Here is a 14056-nt window from a genome sequence, read left to right as displayed (position 1 = left end):
TTTCCTCCTGAGAGAGGAATGTCTGTTATTATCTGATCCTAATCACTAAAGGGTAAAGGCTGATACCCCTCCTGGGCTTCACAAGACAGTTTTGGCTGGAATACTTCTATTCACACATCCTGCAGGCTTGGCCTTCATATCAAAAAATTACCGTGTTGGAACGGGCAAAGGGTTCCATCTGTAACAGCTTATTCCACTATGTAACACTGTATGACAGAACACTGAATCAAACAAGGACTTATCTATCTTTGGCTCACAGAGCAAAGACCAAGCATAAACAATAAATGAACATCTCTCTTAAATAAAAAAAACGATTTGACTTTTTTTTTTTTGAAAGCATGGGAACAGCGAACTGACCATTAATATAGTAGGTCATTGCTCTTTTCAAATTTGTTTTTTTATGCATGATTTGTAGAAAGGCCCAGTCAAACAGATTAAGTCATATACGGCCTCGTTCACGTCACCCTTTTGCACTAAGAGCCACTAGGTAAGGAAAAGGCAGGGACATTTAGCTGAACACACTCCCCGTGTGGCATACCCTCCCCAGTCAAACCAGAAACATACAGATATTCTGTGATACACTTGACGTTTCCTTTGGTCCATCTTCTGGTGCGTCAGAGGAGGACATTGGATCTGCAGCAGCCTGTATGAGACAAAGTCAAAAGGAAGCCGGGAATTATAATGAAATGTTTTAATACATTTTTTCCCTTGTGGGTTTGCTTGATTTGAACCTACATACAATATGCAAGCAGCTAAATAATTTAAGCAGTCTCAACAGTGCAAAACATTTGTGGTTTTATAACTGTTTTTCTCCTAGCTACGTAAATATGAGAGACAGTATTTATACCTGACACAGAATTAAAAAAAAAAAAAAAAAATGACTCTACAATAAAAAGAACAAATTTATCTCTAAATGTACTATAGTTTTGTGCTTTGGAAATAAGAATGTGCCCTGACAACACCATTTCTACTTATCAAAAGGCATATTTGACTTAACTACCAACCAGTCAGCATTCCTTTTGTTAGTCTTGACAGATTAATCAGCTCTCAATACACACTTGCATTCAAGAGAAGTCTGCCCAAGTATTTTAACATGTGGGCCCAACCTTAGAGATTCTGGCCCTATACTCACTTTCATGCATATCAGAAACCAGAAAGATTAGAAATTAAGCATCTGCATATTTTTCCTCCCTACAGGACAAGACAGTAGTTGAAAACACTTCCAAAGACCAACATTAAAATGCTATCCCTAGAAGTACACGCCAGGTCTTCAACTAGCAAAGCCAGTCTTATCTGTAACTAATGTGCAATTTTTAAACCCCTTGCAAAGAATTCCAACAATTCAGCCTATGTCACCCAAGCTGGAGAAGCAGATAGCGCAGGAAAAGACTTCAGAATCAAAGAAAGCTCAACTATAAGCTATCGTTAGGCAACTGCATTAATTCTAAGCTGAATCAAGATGATTACCAGGAGAATTTGGAGTTCCTTAACAACATTAAGTCAAGAAGTTAGTGACAGCAGGTGAATCCATAATGAATGAAGTACTTTCCAAATGAAAGGCAGTGTTTGTGAACCAGCGAGCAGGTGGCCAGACTCTCCCGAAGGATGTCAACTTTTTAGTGGCAATGACTGGTTTCATTAACTTTGTACTTAACCTGGCCAGTTTTAAAACAGGAGTCTACAAAGCACATCCAATTGCTGAAGGCTTTCAACAAGAGCACTTTCTTCTCATATTCTGTTGTGTTAGACAGCAGTTTTCAGATAATGAATTCTACTTGTCTTACCACGGCCCCACTGAAGGTAAGGCAGAATTTGTCATTGCATTTTACGGAGTAGCCAAAAAGTACATCTCTACAGTACAAAGTTTAAAACATTCACAGCAACACATTACCCTTTCACTACAAAGCAATGTCTGTTCATGGACAAGTGCAAATTGCAGTTACGCTCACAGATCTAATTTAACACCAGCTCAGATTCTGATCACAACATATGGCTCGACTCTAATGCTTGCATACCTAACTTTAGTCACAAAAATATTGTTAAAAATGTATCAATATAACATATGGAATTAGCTCTGCCGCTTGTGCTGGCTTTGTCATCATAACAACAGTGGAGTGGAAAAAACATTAAGGACCCCATTAGGAGTCTGCCTTTCACCCACCCAATTTTTAATTAATTTATTTATTTTTAAAGTTAACACATGAAACTACATTCTTATATTTTGTAGCAAAAAAAAATTCCTAAACTTCACCTACTACACCAGACAAAGGTTTTGAGATGGCATAGATATGAAAGAAGAGGAACAGAACATGCAGAAAGAAGCACTTGAGTTTACTTGGCAAGGTACTTAAGCCTTGTACAGTAAGATTATTTATATACAATCAAGTTGTGTAATTTAATCACAAAAGACATCTTTTCTTCAAAAGGTTTAAACAAATAGGCTAGCCTGTTTTGTGCCATGCTTCACTTACAACTAAATTAACACAGAAGGCCTTTTCTAACTGTTGCAACTGTAGAGAAAAGGACCCTAAAAAGAAGAATGTAAATGTGGCAAAACAATAGCATTGAACCTTTCACCCCTGTTCTTAAAATAGTGTCACATCAGTTGTCTGGATCCCTGACTTTGTAAGCCTTCCCAAAGCATGAACAGGACTGATTCAGAGTCTCGACCTTTCCTTCAATTATATCAAGAAGAAAACCCCTTCAACTCCAATACCTACCTCAGGCTGTTGCTCCTCTTGCATCCCTAGACTGCAGACTTATTTTCACCAACCTCACAAGAACTGTAAAAAGTAAAACGGATGAGAATTAAAAATTGATTACAAGACCCAAAATATTCATTTAAGAATTGGGAAGAGAGCGGGGTGGGAAGCACAGGCATTTCTATAAACTCTCTGACAGAAGCTGAAAAGCAACAAACTGAAGATGTTTCAAAATCTGTCAGAAGTCACCTTTTCAACGCTGCTGGGAAAAAAAAAAAAAGGCAGTAAAGCCGAATCGTCTTATTAATCCAATTTTTGAGCTGGCCCTAAAACCAGAACACCACCCTGTTTTTCCACACACACACACACACACACAGAGAACACTTGGAATAAGAATGAATTTCATGGGAACTCAGAATTTGCTTTTTTTGCTGTCCTAGATTCTGCAGAAATGCCCTTTTCCTCCAATTCATTCTTAAGCAATCAAGAACACGGGGTGGCTGTCAACAAAATGTTTCAGCAAAAGCAAAAACCTTGGTCAGCCAGGTCAGTAGTTCAGCCTCGTCCAAATGAACTGTGTTAAGACAGCTCTTAGGTGAATTTTAGGAATCATCTGTATTTCACTGCTGCAAGGAATAGGAAAGCAGTCAGCCTTAATACTCAACTAGGAAGCCACACACATTATTATCTGGTCTGTGTCATGGTATCACATATGAGTTTACAAATACATCAGAGCCAGAACATCAGAGAGAGCATGGCTATGTGAAAAACACCAGAAATCCCATTTTCAAACCCTTAGTGAATAGTTTCCATTCTTTGTTTCAAGACTCATTCCTCCACATGTATTCTTCAAGTTCAGAAGTTACCCCTGAAGCTGGCAAAGCACTAGGGTTTGACTTTGATGGTATCCTAAGGGAATTGCACAAGATGCTGAACTTCTGGCCAGTGCTCATTCTGCTTATCCTCACAACTAATCTGCTAATAATCTAAGCATTTGTGGAAAAAAATGACACTGCTTTCTGGATTACCTCCCTCTTACCTGTTCTGTACACACAAACGGCATTTTACTACCCAACAGACCAATTTTGCTGCACATGCTGGGCAGCCTTGCACACACCAGTGACACCTTGCAAGGTTTTATTAGATTTCCCACCTTCCCTGCTCTCTCTGCCTGTAAAGAGAATGAGCAGCACCTCACTGAGACATCTGGTCCTTCCTCCTGCATGTGCATCTCAGGGATGGTCAAGCAGAGAGCAGTTCTGGCCAGCAAATCGGGACAACACATTTATAGCCCTGCTCTGAGGAGCAGAGGGACAAGTTCAACTCCTGCCCTGTGCACAGGTAGGAGGAAAGATGCCTGGCACCCAGGCAGCTGCATTTTCTAGCATACAAACATGGTGGCAAAAGCCTCCCCTTCCCCAAATCCGAGAAGTTTGATGAGTCTGATCAGTGTTCTCCACCCTGGTTTCTAGTCTTGATTTTGAAGCAAGTTTCATTGCTTTCTAGCTTTGCTTAAAAAATGCTTCTCTAGAAAGAGCATTTGGCTGGAGAGCTAGCTGTGTGCACATGTAATTCAGACAGCTGGCACATCTCTACATGGTACAGAGAGGCTTCAACAATTCATACCTTCACATTGCCCATACTAGTGGTCACCAGCAAACTGGAGACCACAGATGCAAAGGAGATGAGAAACCCAGAGTGACCAAAAACCTGGCTTTGCACACTCTTTGGAGCAAAATCTGAGAAATCCAGCAGAGCTCCATGTCCTGAGCAGGCAACAACTGCAGATAGCTCTTGAGCTGTGAAGTAAGTACCTTGTAAAAACAAAAGCTGCACACAGTCCAAAAGGTTCGGTAACACGCCATTTATTGAAAGCATGGAAGAACCCTGCACAGGCAGCATTAAGACATTTTCTTCAACTGCCCTATGGCTTTTGCTACAAAGCACTGCTTAAGTTTAACCCTGTGACCTTGCCTTCCCCCTTTCTAAAGGGTCAATTGCAGGAAAGCTGGATGTCAGAGCAAGCTGAAATGGTGGGTGAAGCCAAGTTGCTCTTTCTTCTGTGAGCATTTTCACAATTTGTGTCCTGCAGACAGCTCTGCACAGGCACAGCAATGGGGCCCATGGCCCAGACAGGCACAGGCCCGCCCACTGCTGCCTCAGCCTGGCCTCAGCCTCCTGGTGGCACCACGGGCTGAGGTGAACGCAGAGCCTGTCCCGTCTCTGCTGGACCAGTTTAACCATTCCTGGACTTGTGCAGCAAACCAAACTGGACAGACATAACTTTCCTTTTCCCATCCCCAGGGGGTTTTAAGCTCCGGTGGCCAAATACCTGTGCAAACAGCTGTGGCAGCAGAACTCAAGGAGCCACATGTGGCAGAGGTTTGCTGAAGGAGCCACATGTGGCAGAGGTTTGCTGAAACCAACGCTGTCCTCTGACCAAAAAATGTACGTCCAACCACATCATTTCAGGGTGCACTTTGAAACCCAGCCCTGAACTTGGCTCTTAGTTGGTTTACACACAAAATACTGAAGTGTTTTTCTGTCAGTGGATTAGAGGTCCCTAGGCACGAACTGAAGTTTAGGCTTGGTTGAAGGCCTACCTCAGTACAAAAACGTGCCTCTTACCGACAGCAGTGCTGTTAAAAATAGTAAACTGCAAGTTTCAGCTGAAGAATAAACTTCTACACAGAAGCACCAAGTGATTTTCCACCCAGTGAGTGATATTTTAGAAAGCCTCGCCCTGCTCTCACCACAGGTTAAGTGATGCATATAGTACTGGAAAGCGCGCTTCTCTGAACTTACTCATGACAATTAGCACTTTTTTTTTTTTTTTTTTTTTTTATCTGAAACACACAACCTGTGGAGAGAGCAAAGCTGGTCAGCGTGTTCCCAGCTCCACCATAATGGGGTTCTGGCCTCCGCAAGGAACCCACAGCACAGGGCCATGAGGGACAGAGGGCGACAGGTCCAGCCACACAGACAGGTGAGCCTCTCACCACTTTCTTCTAGCAGGTTCCTAGGTGCTTAGACCCGCTTCACCTTCCACTGGAGGTGGAGTTTTCCACACAGAAGACCTGTTCCTGATCTCCCCGCCTCAGGACATGCTCAGCAACTCAGGTTACTCAGTCAACATGAAGAAAATTCCTACAACCTGCTGGTGACAGCAAACCGAGCTAACAACTGCCATGAAAATCAGTGTGCTCAAGCTCTTGCTTGGTGTGAGCCACGACAGGTATAAAACACCTGAGTACCAGGGTACAGACATGGCCAGGTACTGAGCTGGCCACCACCCTCAGCAACAACATCAGAGGAAACAGGCACGTTCTGGAATCTACTCTGGTACCTCGGGCTCCAGGCTGACCTGGCACACCCATGTGGAAAACCCACAGTCCCCATACCTCTGTGTATTCAGAGGAGATATCTGCATCCCACAGTACTTGAGATATTAATACCGAAACCTCTGAGAAAGGACTAAATGTACCCTGCTGTTACAGGCAGAAGGAACTGAAGCATGTGAATCTGTAAGCACTTCCTCCCACCGTGTCCGACAGCAAGAGAAAGGGTGCTGATTCACATCAAATCCTGGCAAACATCTGGAAAAACAAAATTTGAGCATTTCCAAATCATTTTGAGCTTGATTTTTCAGCCTCATAGCTTATTTACTTATTTCAAAATTCAGCTACTCTTATTTCTTTAGGAAGTTAACCAGGCAGCGCCTGTTTGTCTGTGCTTGCTAACCCAGAGGAGGATTTTAAACGAATGTGGCAGGGAGGTATGAGTCTCGGTAATGATGAGGGATGTCTGCACAGCACCAGGGGAAAAAAAAAAGAAAAGAAAAAAAAAAACAAGACTACCAAAGTTAAGGGGTAAGGGGTGGAAGGGGTGTAAAAGAGGAAGTGGGCAGAACCTGCCAGGCAACAGAAGCAAACTCAACCGCAGGTTGTAAAGCCATAGGCAAAATAAGCTCTTTGGACAATTCTTTATTGTGTTCCCTAATACATATACCGCAAGATCTCAACCTCAAGTTCCTCTGCTTACCGTAGGATTTGGCAGGAACATGCAAAACTAATCAAAACCTTCTCCTCCAGCTACTTCAAAGGCCCGTACGGCGCCTTCATCAGATAAGTCACACACTGAAAATCTTAGAGATGATGGTGCATTTCTTTCAGACAGAGCGGCAGATGTAGCTCCTAGGCACTCCTAAAGATCAGAGATTACAAAGTATTTCTGTTCTCTTATCTACCAGGAGACTGCCTTATCCCGGAATGACTCCTGTTGACAGTGCCACCAAGAAAATTCCTGGAGCCAGAAGAAACAAAACAGAGCCTGACCTGGAGCCTTCTGAAGCTGCAAGTCCGGGTTTTGCCTCTGCAGTTTTCTTGAAAGGACTATTTGATGACTGAACCCCTGATTCAGCCACCTTCTGCCCCCTCCAGCAAGTGGTATTCTTGTGTTTGTTTCACCTTTGCTAGCCCTAGGGGCCCTCTGTTCACTGGGTGATTAAAAGATAGCTCATGTATTTACCCATGAGCAAACACAGCCCTTTCCTCAAGTCTTAAGATGCCCAGGCAATGAAACAGGAGTTTTTGAGAACACCTAATGACCAGCAAGACTAAAACCATCTTACTGGCAGGCACCTATTTCCATTTCTCCTTGTCCCACCTGTGCACACAGGGCAACCACTCAAACTGCCAGCAGCACTGGGGAAAAGGGGCTATACTCTTCCCCTACACTTTGGGGTTTATTTTCTTTCTCCTGCAGCAGCTGACAAAAGGCAGAGTGAGAAAGGCCTCCCTGCCACGCTACTTCATGTCAGTCCTCCAGCTCCCCTCAGGTTGAACAGCTTCAGCAGAGCTTCCTCTGCGTGAAACCTGCTCATGAACTACTGGCTCATTTTTCATACTGGGCAGCCTGAGCTGACCAAAGCGTTTCAGTTCTAGCTGCATATTTAGGCATGTGAAACTCATAGCTCCCCGTCTCAAAGAGACAACGGGTATGCTCACAAACCAGGAGCTCTGTCATTGATAGTCACAGGCTCTAGAACACCAACTGCCAGTAAAGAATAAACGTTGTCTCATTTTATTTCAATTTAATTCCTTTTTGCTTCAGTGAGAAAATTCAGATACATCACCAGGTGTGGAAAGGCAGTCCATCGAGGTAACCTCCCACAGCAGGGCCGAATCTGATCCTTTGTCTTCTCTAAGTTTGCTTCCTTCAGACAATGATCCAAGTGAATCAATAAAAAAAGCTTTTATAAAAATCCCTCATGTTCCTACCTATGCAACAAGCTAGTCAGCTCCTCTTTAAAAAGATTTTTATTGAATATTTTCTTCCTTCTGAGCGAGGCAGAAAATCAGGCACAGCATTTGTTTCCCTCATGTTGACGCTGCAAAAGGGAAATAAGGTTCTTTGCAGTCCTATACGGTTGTTCCGTGTTTTCTGTGACGCACAGACACCATCAGAATAACTAGGACAAAATTATGGGCTGCAAAATTCCTACAACTTGTTTCACCTGGTATTCAAAGAGAAATCCAACAGTTCTTAGTTAAATTTCCCTCCCTTGAACAAATCTGTCTGTACTGTTGCTTTAAATACTTACAATGTTCAGCAGCATTGCAGAGGGTACCCGCAGCTCTCGGTACGTGGAATATTAATCCTGCAAACTCCGAGATGGGATTAGATGTACTTCTCTGTTTTACAAACACGGAACTGATGCGCACGCATACTTCAATACATCTACAGATCCGGCCTTTGGGATCTAAGCAAGTAGATAGGAGATTCTTGGAGCTCTCTAAGCATTTCAGTTTTGCAATGTGAATTTTCCGTTGTTTTTAAATCCTTCAAAGGAGGATTGTTCCCCTATCCCATCCCATCCCTGGGACAGGGCTTCCTCATAACAGCCTGCCAACGTAACTCATTTTTGTTCTTCTGGAGTCACTGAGGGAAACACAAGAGTTACGCCAAGGACTGAACTTGCTTCAAGGTCAAGCTGATGAGCGCTGACAGGAGGTGTTCTCAGTGAGCTGAGAACCTGGTACACCTTGCTTAGTGTGTACCAAACCAGACCTGACCCATGCTAGACTCCAAAAAGTGGCAGACACACACATGTAACTGTTTCATGAACAGCCTCCTGACCCAGACCTCCAACACCAGCTCTCCTGGCCAGAAGACGGCTGTCTGCTCCTCAGACACAGCAATAAAGCCATACTTATGTCTACATGCATTCAGCGTGCTGCATTCCTTTCATATTCTAAAGCTGCAGTTTCTCTAGCGCTGGCTATCTGGCTCAGCTGGAGCAGCCTGCGTGCGCCAGGTTCATATCATACGCTGCATAAACACCTTGTTTGAATGCTGCTACCCATTAACAGGACAACTCATTTTATGTAAACACAAGAGGCGTATCAACACCTCAGACCAGAAGATACAACCTTTCTCCCAGTGACAAACCACCAGGCTCATTACTCACTGTCTGGAATGCCTACAAAGTATCCTCCACAGCTCCCATTTAACCTACCAGGAAGGCTAAGCCAGCCCATAGATCCACGCCTTTGTTTCAGCACCATCTGCAGCAGACGAAGTGTTTGAGATTGATGAGACTTCTCCCATGCTTAGGCTCAGAAATCTTGGTAGTGTTTACAAACAAACTAACGCTGGCTCCAAATGGTGTCTCTCCTCTGTTGATAGACTGCTTGTACTCAGAAGGATGCATCAGCTGAAAGGAGGCTGCCAAATAACGCAATGGCCACGAATCCAGGAATTGGAGCTTATTCCAAAACCATCACCAAGGTGACCTACTCCACATATTGCACATATTTCTTTGACACAACCCACGCCTTTGGAACTTAACTGAGCAACTGGTTCTGTGATCACAGATGGTCGGCGATTGCAGGCCTGGTTTCTCGTGACTCAGACACCTCCAAATACAGATTTTACCCTTTGAGCATGAATGAGACGTTCCTGCAAAGCGAACCCTGCCGATGCACGCTGCCTGAACTCAGGTACCTGCATGCCGAGGCCAACATCCGTCTGCATACTTTGGAAGCAGAAATATAAAAGTCAGAGAGCTTCTTTCCAAAGGAGGTGTTGGAACACGAGAATATCTGGCCCAGGACAGTGATGCACTGAAAATACTTTATCTGATGCACTGAAAACACTGCCTATCGTTCTGTGTCACCGAAAGACAAGAAGGCATTCCCATGTCTGTGCTGACAGAAGCTGCTGCTGTTAGGCTGGCTGGGGCTACTCAATGAACTGAATGAATCCGGTGCAAATCAGAACGCTAATGCAGGGCAGAACCGAGCATAAACAACGGGACAAGTCTGTACTGACTGAAGGGGCTGTAAAGGGGTTGCTACATTTAGAAACACGAGGCAGAAAGACCCAAGCGATGCAGCCCAAATCTGGTCAGCCACTCCGAAACTCGCACTGTCTTAACCTATAGTTTTACTCCACCTGGATTCAGGGAAGAGTTGGAGCCAAAACTATGTTATTAGACTCTCCTAGATCAGCAGACTGGGATAAGATACCCAGCCAGCTTATCTCCTCCCTCCAGGCCACTCGAAACAACCCATCAACCTAACAGCACGCTTGATTCTGGGAAACTCTCTGCAGAGGTCTCCCAAGCAGGGCAATGGGAAAACTGCACGGCTGCTGCACGCTCAGTTTCTCTGTAGCCCCAGGAGAAGCAAATTTGTTCATCCCCTCTATTCACTACCCACAAGCAGCCAGGAAAAGAGGAAGGTAGAGAAGTTCTGCTACAGACAAGGAGCTGGTGGCTCCAAAACAAAACAGCTGCAGAAGCCTTGTTGAACTCTGCACACTTTTATTCCAGCGCAGCTACGTGTTAGTAGCCACCTGGTGACATGCTCAGGAGCTGGGTCCTAAGAGTACTGGCAGGCATTCATGGTCATTACTTTTATTACAAGCACTTAAATCCAATCCTTATGAGTGTAAAATTGGGATTTTGTAGGACAAATTTTTGACCAGCTGCCAAATACGTTATTTATCAGTGCTCTTCTGCTTGCCCCTTCCATCCCAGTCACCAAACAATAGCTGGGATCAAGGCGATCAGCATGATCAACTCTTTTCCAAAGGGATTAGGCGATCACAAAAGCTGCAAACATTGCTACACGACACGGGCTCACGTGCCTGCAGCAAGCCAGGAGACTCAGCTCTGACCACAGCAGGGGGCTGGAGGACCAGGGTCAGGTTTCAAGGCAGACCTACCCCAGACAAAGCACCAGGAAGGCAAGCCACCTTCAGCCAGGACCCCGCACCGACACTAACCCTTCGGTCCTACAGACACACAGTAATTAGAATAATAAATCTTCCCTCAAAAGATGATTTCTACTCCTATCTGCTGCCCTCAGAAGAGACAAACCCCTCCCTCGGCAATTCCCGGTCCCGTTTCCCGACACACAGCCCTTTTTTGGTCCCACCGGTACCGTCTGGATGTACCAAAGGACAGCTCCCGGTTGTGCAACAGGCCAGCTACAAATCCTACCTAAGATGCAGTCTCCGTACATACCACACAGGTGAGTGGAGACCATTTTTCAACTTTGTCAGTGTTTGTGCTGCTGTTCAGCTCCAGCGCAGGCCTCTCTCGAGCGCGTACACCCTTCCTGCACAGACACACGCCTCTCAGCACAGATCAGCGCCGTGCGATCCGCACAGACAAGGTTATTGCACACACGGCCTGCGGGGCGCAGCGAGTGGAAGGCGGGAGCTGCTGGAGCTCCAGGGCCATCGCCCCCGCAGCTTGCTGTGTGGTGTCACCAAGACACTCGGGCTCTTACGGAGGTGCTGTGCCCGCATCCCTCAGCGACTTCAATCAAAATGCATAGCACATCAGCTAAAGGTGGAGAAAAAGAACAAGGATGGATGCGAGAGAACGCAGACACTGACTTTTAATTTAATTTTAAGAGAAAAGGAAGAATTCGTCACTGAAGACACGCACGTTTTCACACAAATCCAGATTCCAGTTATTATTAAAAGTCAGGTGTCCCCCCCCAAACTCATTTTATAGATCGGGGAAAAAAATCACTCCTACTTCTAGAGTTAAGTCCAAACGCGTAACTACAGTACTAACTTGTTCCCAGCACCTGAGATTTGAGCAGCCCCTCACACAAACCTGCAGTAACTGAAGGCCTGACCTCAGCACTGGTGTGATCTGGTACCAAATCTTCTGTGAAGGACCACCGGTGCTTCCAGCCAGCATGGGCTTATCCTGGCAGGACAGGGAAAACTGCAAAGCCCCTCGTTCCTACTAGCACTGGTTGGTGAAGTACGTGCTGGATATCACACCAGACAGCTGTAGCTACATACCACTCCCATTAAATCCGGAGCACCCTTATCTCTGGCCTTCTATCTTTCTTTTTCTTTTGTTTTCGTTCTCTAGGACTGCCCCAAATCTCTTCACTTTTGCCAAGTAGCAAATTAGGAATGCTTTCTCAAGAAAATACTATTAAAAAAAAAAAAAAAAAAAAACATTCAGATGAGTCTCTCACAACTAAGATGCCAACACCACTGTGTTTTATTCACAGCTGTGGTGGCAGCAGCAATATCTCATTGTATTTGCCCTGTGGAAGCCAGACTGCACTGAAGCATACCTACAGCTCTCCTGCCGCCCAGTTCAGCAGCCTCTGAGCCCACAGCTCAGACCGAGCGCCAGACGCTGCTCAGACTGCCTGACAAACCCAGCCAGCAACTCGAAACTCGAAAGTCTGCCGTCAGCCACTAACGGCAGGGCACGAACAAAGGCCGCAACCATAACCCGGCGCTCTCACTGACACTCACGCAGCTCGAGACCACTCAACGCGTGGGCATTCCTCCCTGACCGCTTACGGCCTACCCCCCTTATGCAATTAAAACCACGAAACCTTGATTTTTTTTTTTTCCTTCCTCATTTCTCTGCCAGCTTCCCAAGCAGGATCGCCCCGCCGGGCACCCCCAGGACACGGAGCAGCGAGGCCACCCCCGGCCCCTCCGGGATTTGGGGGCCCCGCGGCAGCGCCCTCCCAGAGCCGCCCCTCGCAACTTCGCGCAGAGTTGCGCCAACCCCAGCCCAACCCAGCCGGGTCTCCCCCCTGCGGGGCCGCCCCGAGCCGGGCTCGCCCCCTCCGCCGCCCCCCGGGAGCACCACGCCGATGGAAGGCGCCCCCCTCCCGCCCCCCTTCCCCGGGCCCCCCTCACCTGTGGCGCCCGCCCGGGGCCGCCGCTGGCGGAGGCGCTGCCGGGTGCGGGGGGGGCGGTGGCAGCGCGGGGCTCAACGTGCGGCATTAGTCAGTCACAGAGGGGGCGGGCCGGCGGCCGCGGGGCACTCTGGGAGATGTAGTCCGCCAGCGCCCGCTGTGTGCTAAGGGGGCGGGGGCGGCGGACTACAACTCCCAGGTGCGGCTCGCCCGCAGCCCGGCCGCCATCAGGCAGCCGCCCGCCCGGCCCAGGCTATGGCGCTGCCTGAGGGCAGCGCCCTGAAGCGGCGGGGGGCGGGCGGTGACGGCGGCCAGCGAGCGGCTGCCCCCGGGAAGGGGTTCGGGAGCGATGAGCCCGAAGGGACTCCCGGATAGCGGCTGGTGCGGGCACTGCCCTGCCTCCTGCCCTGCCTCCTGCCCTGCCCTGCTCCTGACGGGTCACGGGCGGTGAGAGTGTGACTGAACCGCCCGGCAGCCCGAGCACCGCACCTGGCACAGGTTCACCAGAACAGAGCTGCGGTGCGAGTCACACAATCACACGGAATCACACAATCACACAATCACAGAATTTCTGGGCTGGGAGAGACTCGCTCCACGTGTACATCCCAGTCAAGGTTGTTTTAGGAGCGGGCTGAGGTCCGCGAGCACGTGGCACGGAGCGATCAAGCACAGACATGTTGAGGCAGTTGGGAATTTCACTTTCCGTTTTGTGTAATAAGAGTTTCAGCGTGCCGTAGAAGCACACATCAAGCTGTATGAAGGGTAGCACTGACTTTCAAATTACACATAGTCAAATAAAGGCATAAGATAGGCAACCCTGAACTTCTGGAAAACATACAAGCGAACAAACAAAAGCCTAGGACGATGCCATAAGATTTTTAAGATTTTTCTGGGCATCCAAGCGCGCCCCGTCCCAGCACTGCCAGTTGCAGGTGCACCTGCTCCCCGCTACCCTCAGCTGATTGCTTCTGAGGCTGTTCATAATCCGGCCTCTTCCAGGGATCAGCTTTGCTCAGCCATAAGCTGCCCATGACACGGGATCCCCCACTCGGCTGCAATGTGCCAGGTAGCAGTTACATCCCTGTGTAGCGTTGACTAAGCAGCATGTGACAAAGCTCAGCGACCTGAATCTCGTCACACACCCGTAATAAGTCCCTTACA

The 14056-nt window shown here is 47.1% G+C and overlaps 1 protein-coding gene across 2 annotated transcripts in view; it reads right to left on the bottom strand.

The window, feature by feature from the left end:
* Positions 1–12952, bottom strand: part of TRABD (TraB domain containing) — a 29085-nt gene extending 16133 nt beyond the window's left edge. Inside the window, exons 1-3 of one of the 2 annotated variants that reach the window (XM_032208002.1) lie at positions 12897–12952; positions 2721–2783; positions 565–643 (exon numbers count right to left, since the gene is read on the bottom strand). In XM_032208002.1, the coding sequence (XP_032063893.1) occupies positions 565–643; positions 2721–2744 (103 nt within the window). In that variant the 5' untranslated portion in view covers positions 2745–2783; positions 12897–12952. Of the gene's footprint in view, positions 1–564; positions 644–2720; positions 2784–9219; positions 9247–12896 lie in introns of those variants that run through there. The other variant, XM_032208003.1, reaches the window with a different exon arrangement.
* Positions 12953–14056: the final 1104 nt, after the last annotated feature.

Source organism: Aythya fuligula, chromosome 1 (assembly GCF_009819795.1).
Source record: "Aythya fuligula isolate bAytFul2 chromosome 1, bAytFul2.pri, whole genome shotgun sequence".
Lineage (NCBI taxonomy): Eukaryota > Metazoa > Chordata > Aves > Anseriformes > Anatidae > Aythya > Aythya fuligula.
The sequence above is the reverse complement of the archived record's forward strand: the minus strand, read 5'-3'. Positions and strand labels throughout refer to the sequence as shown.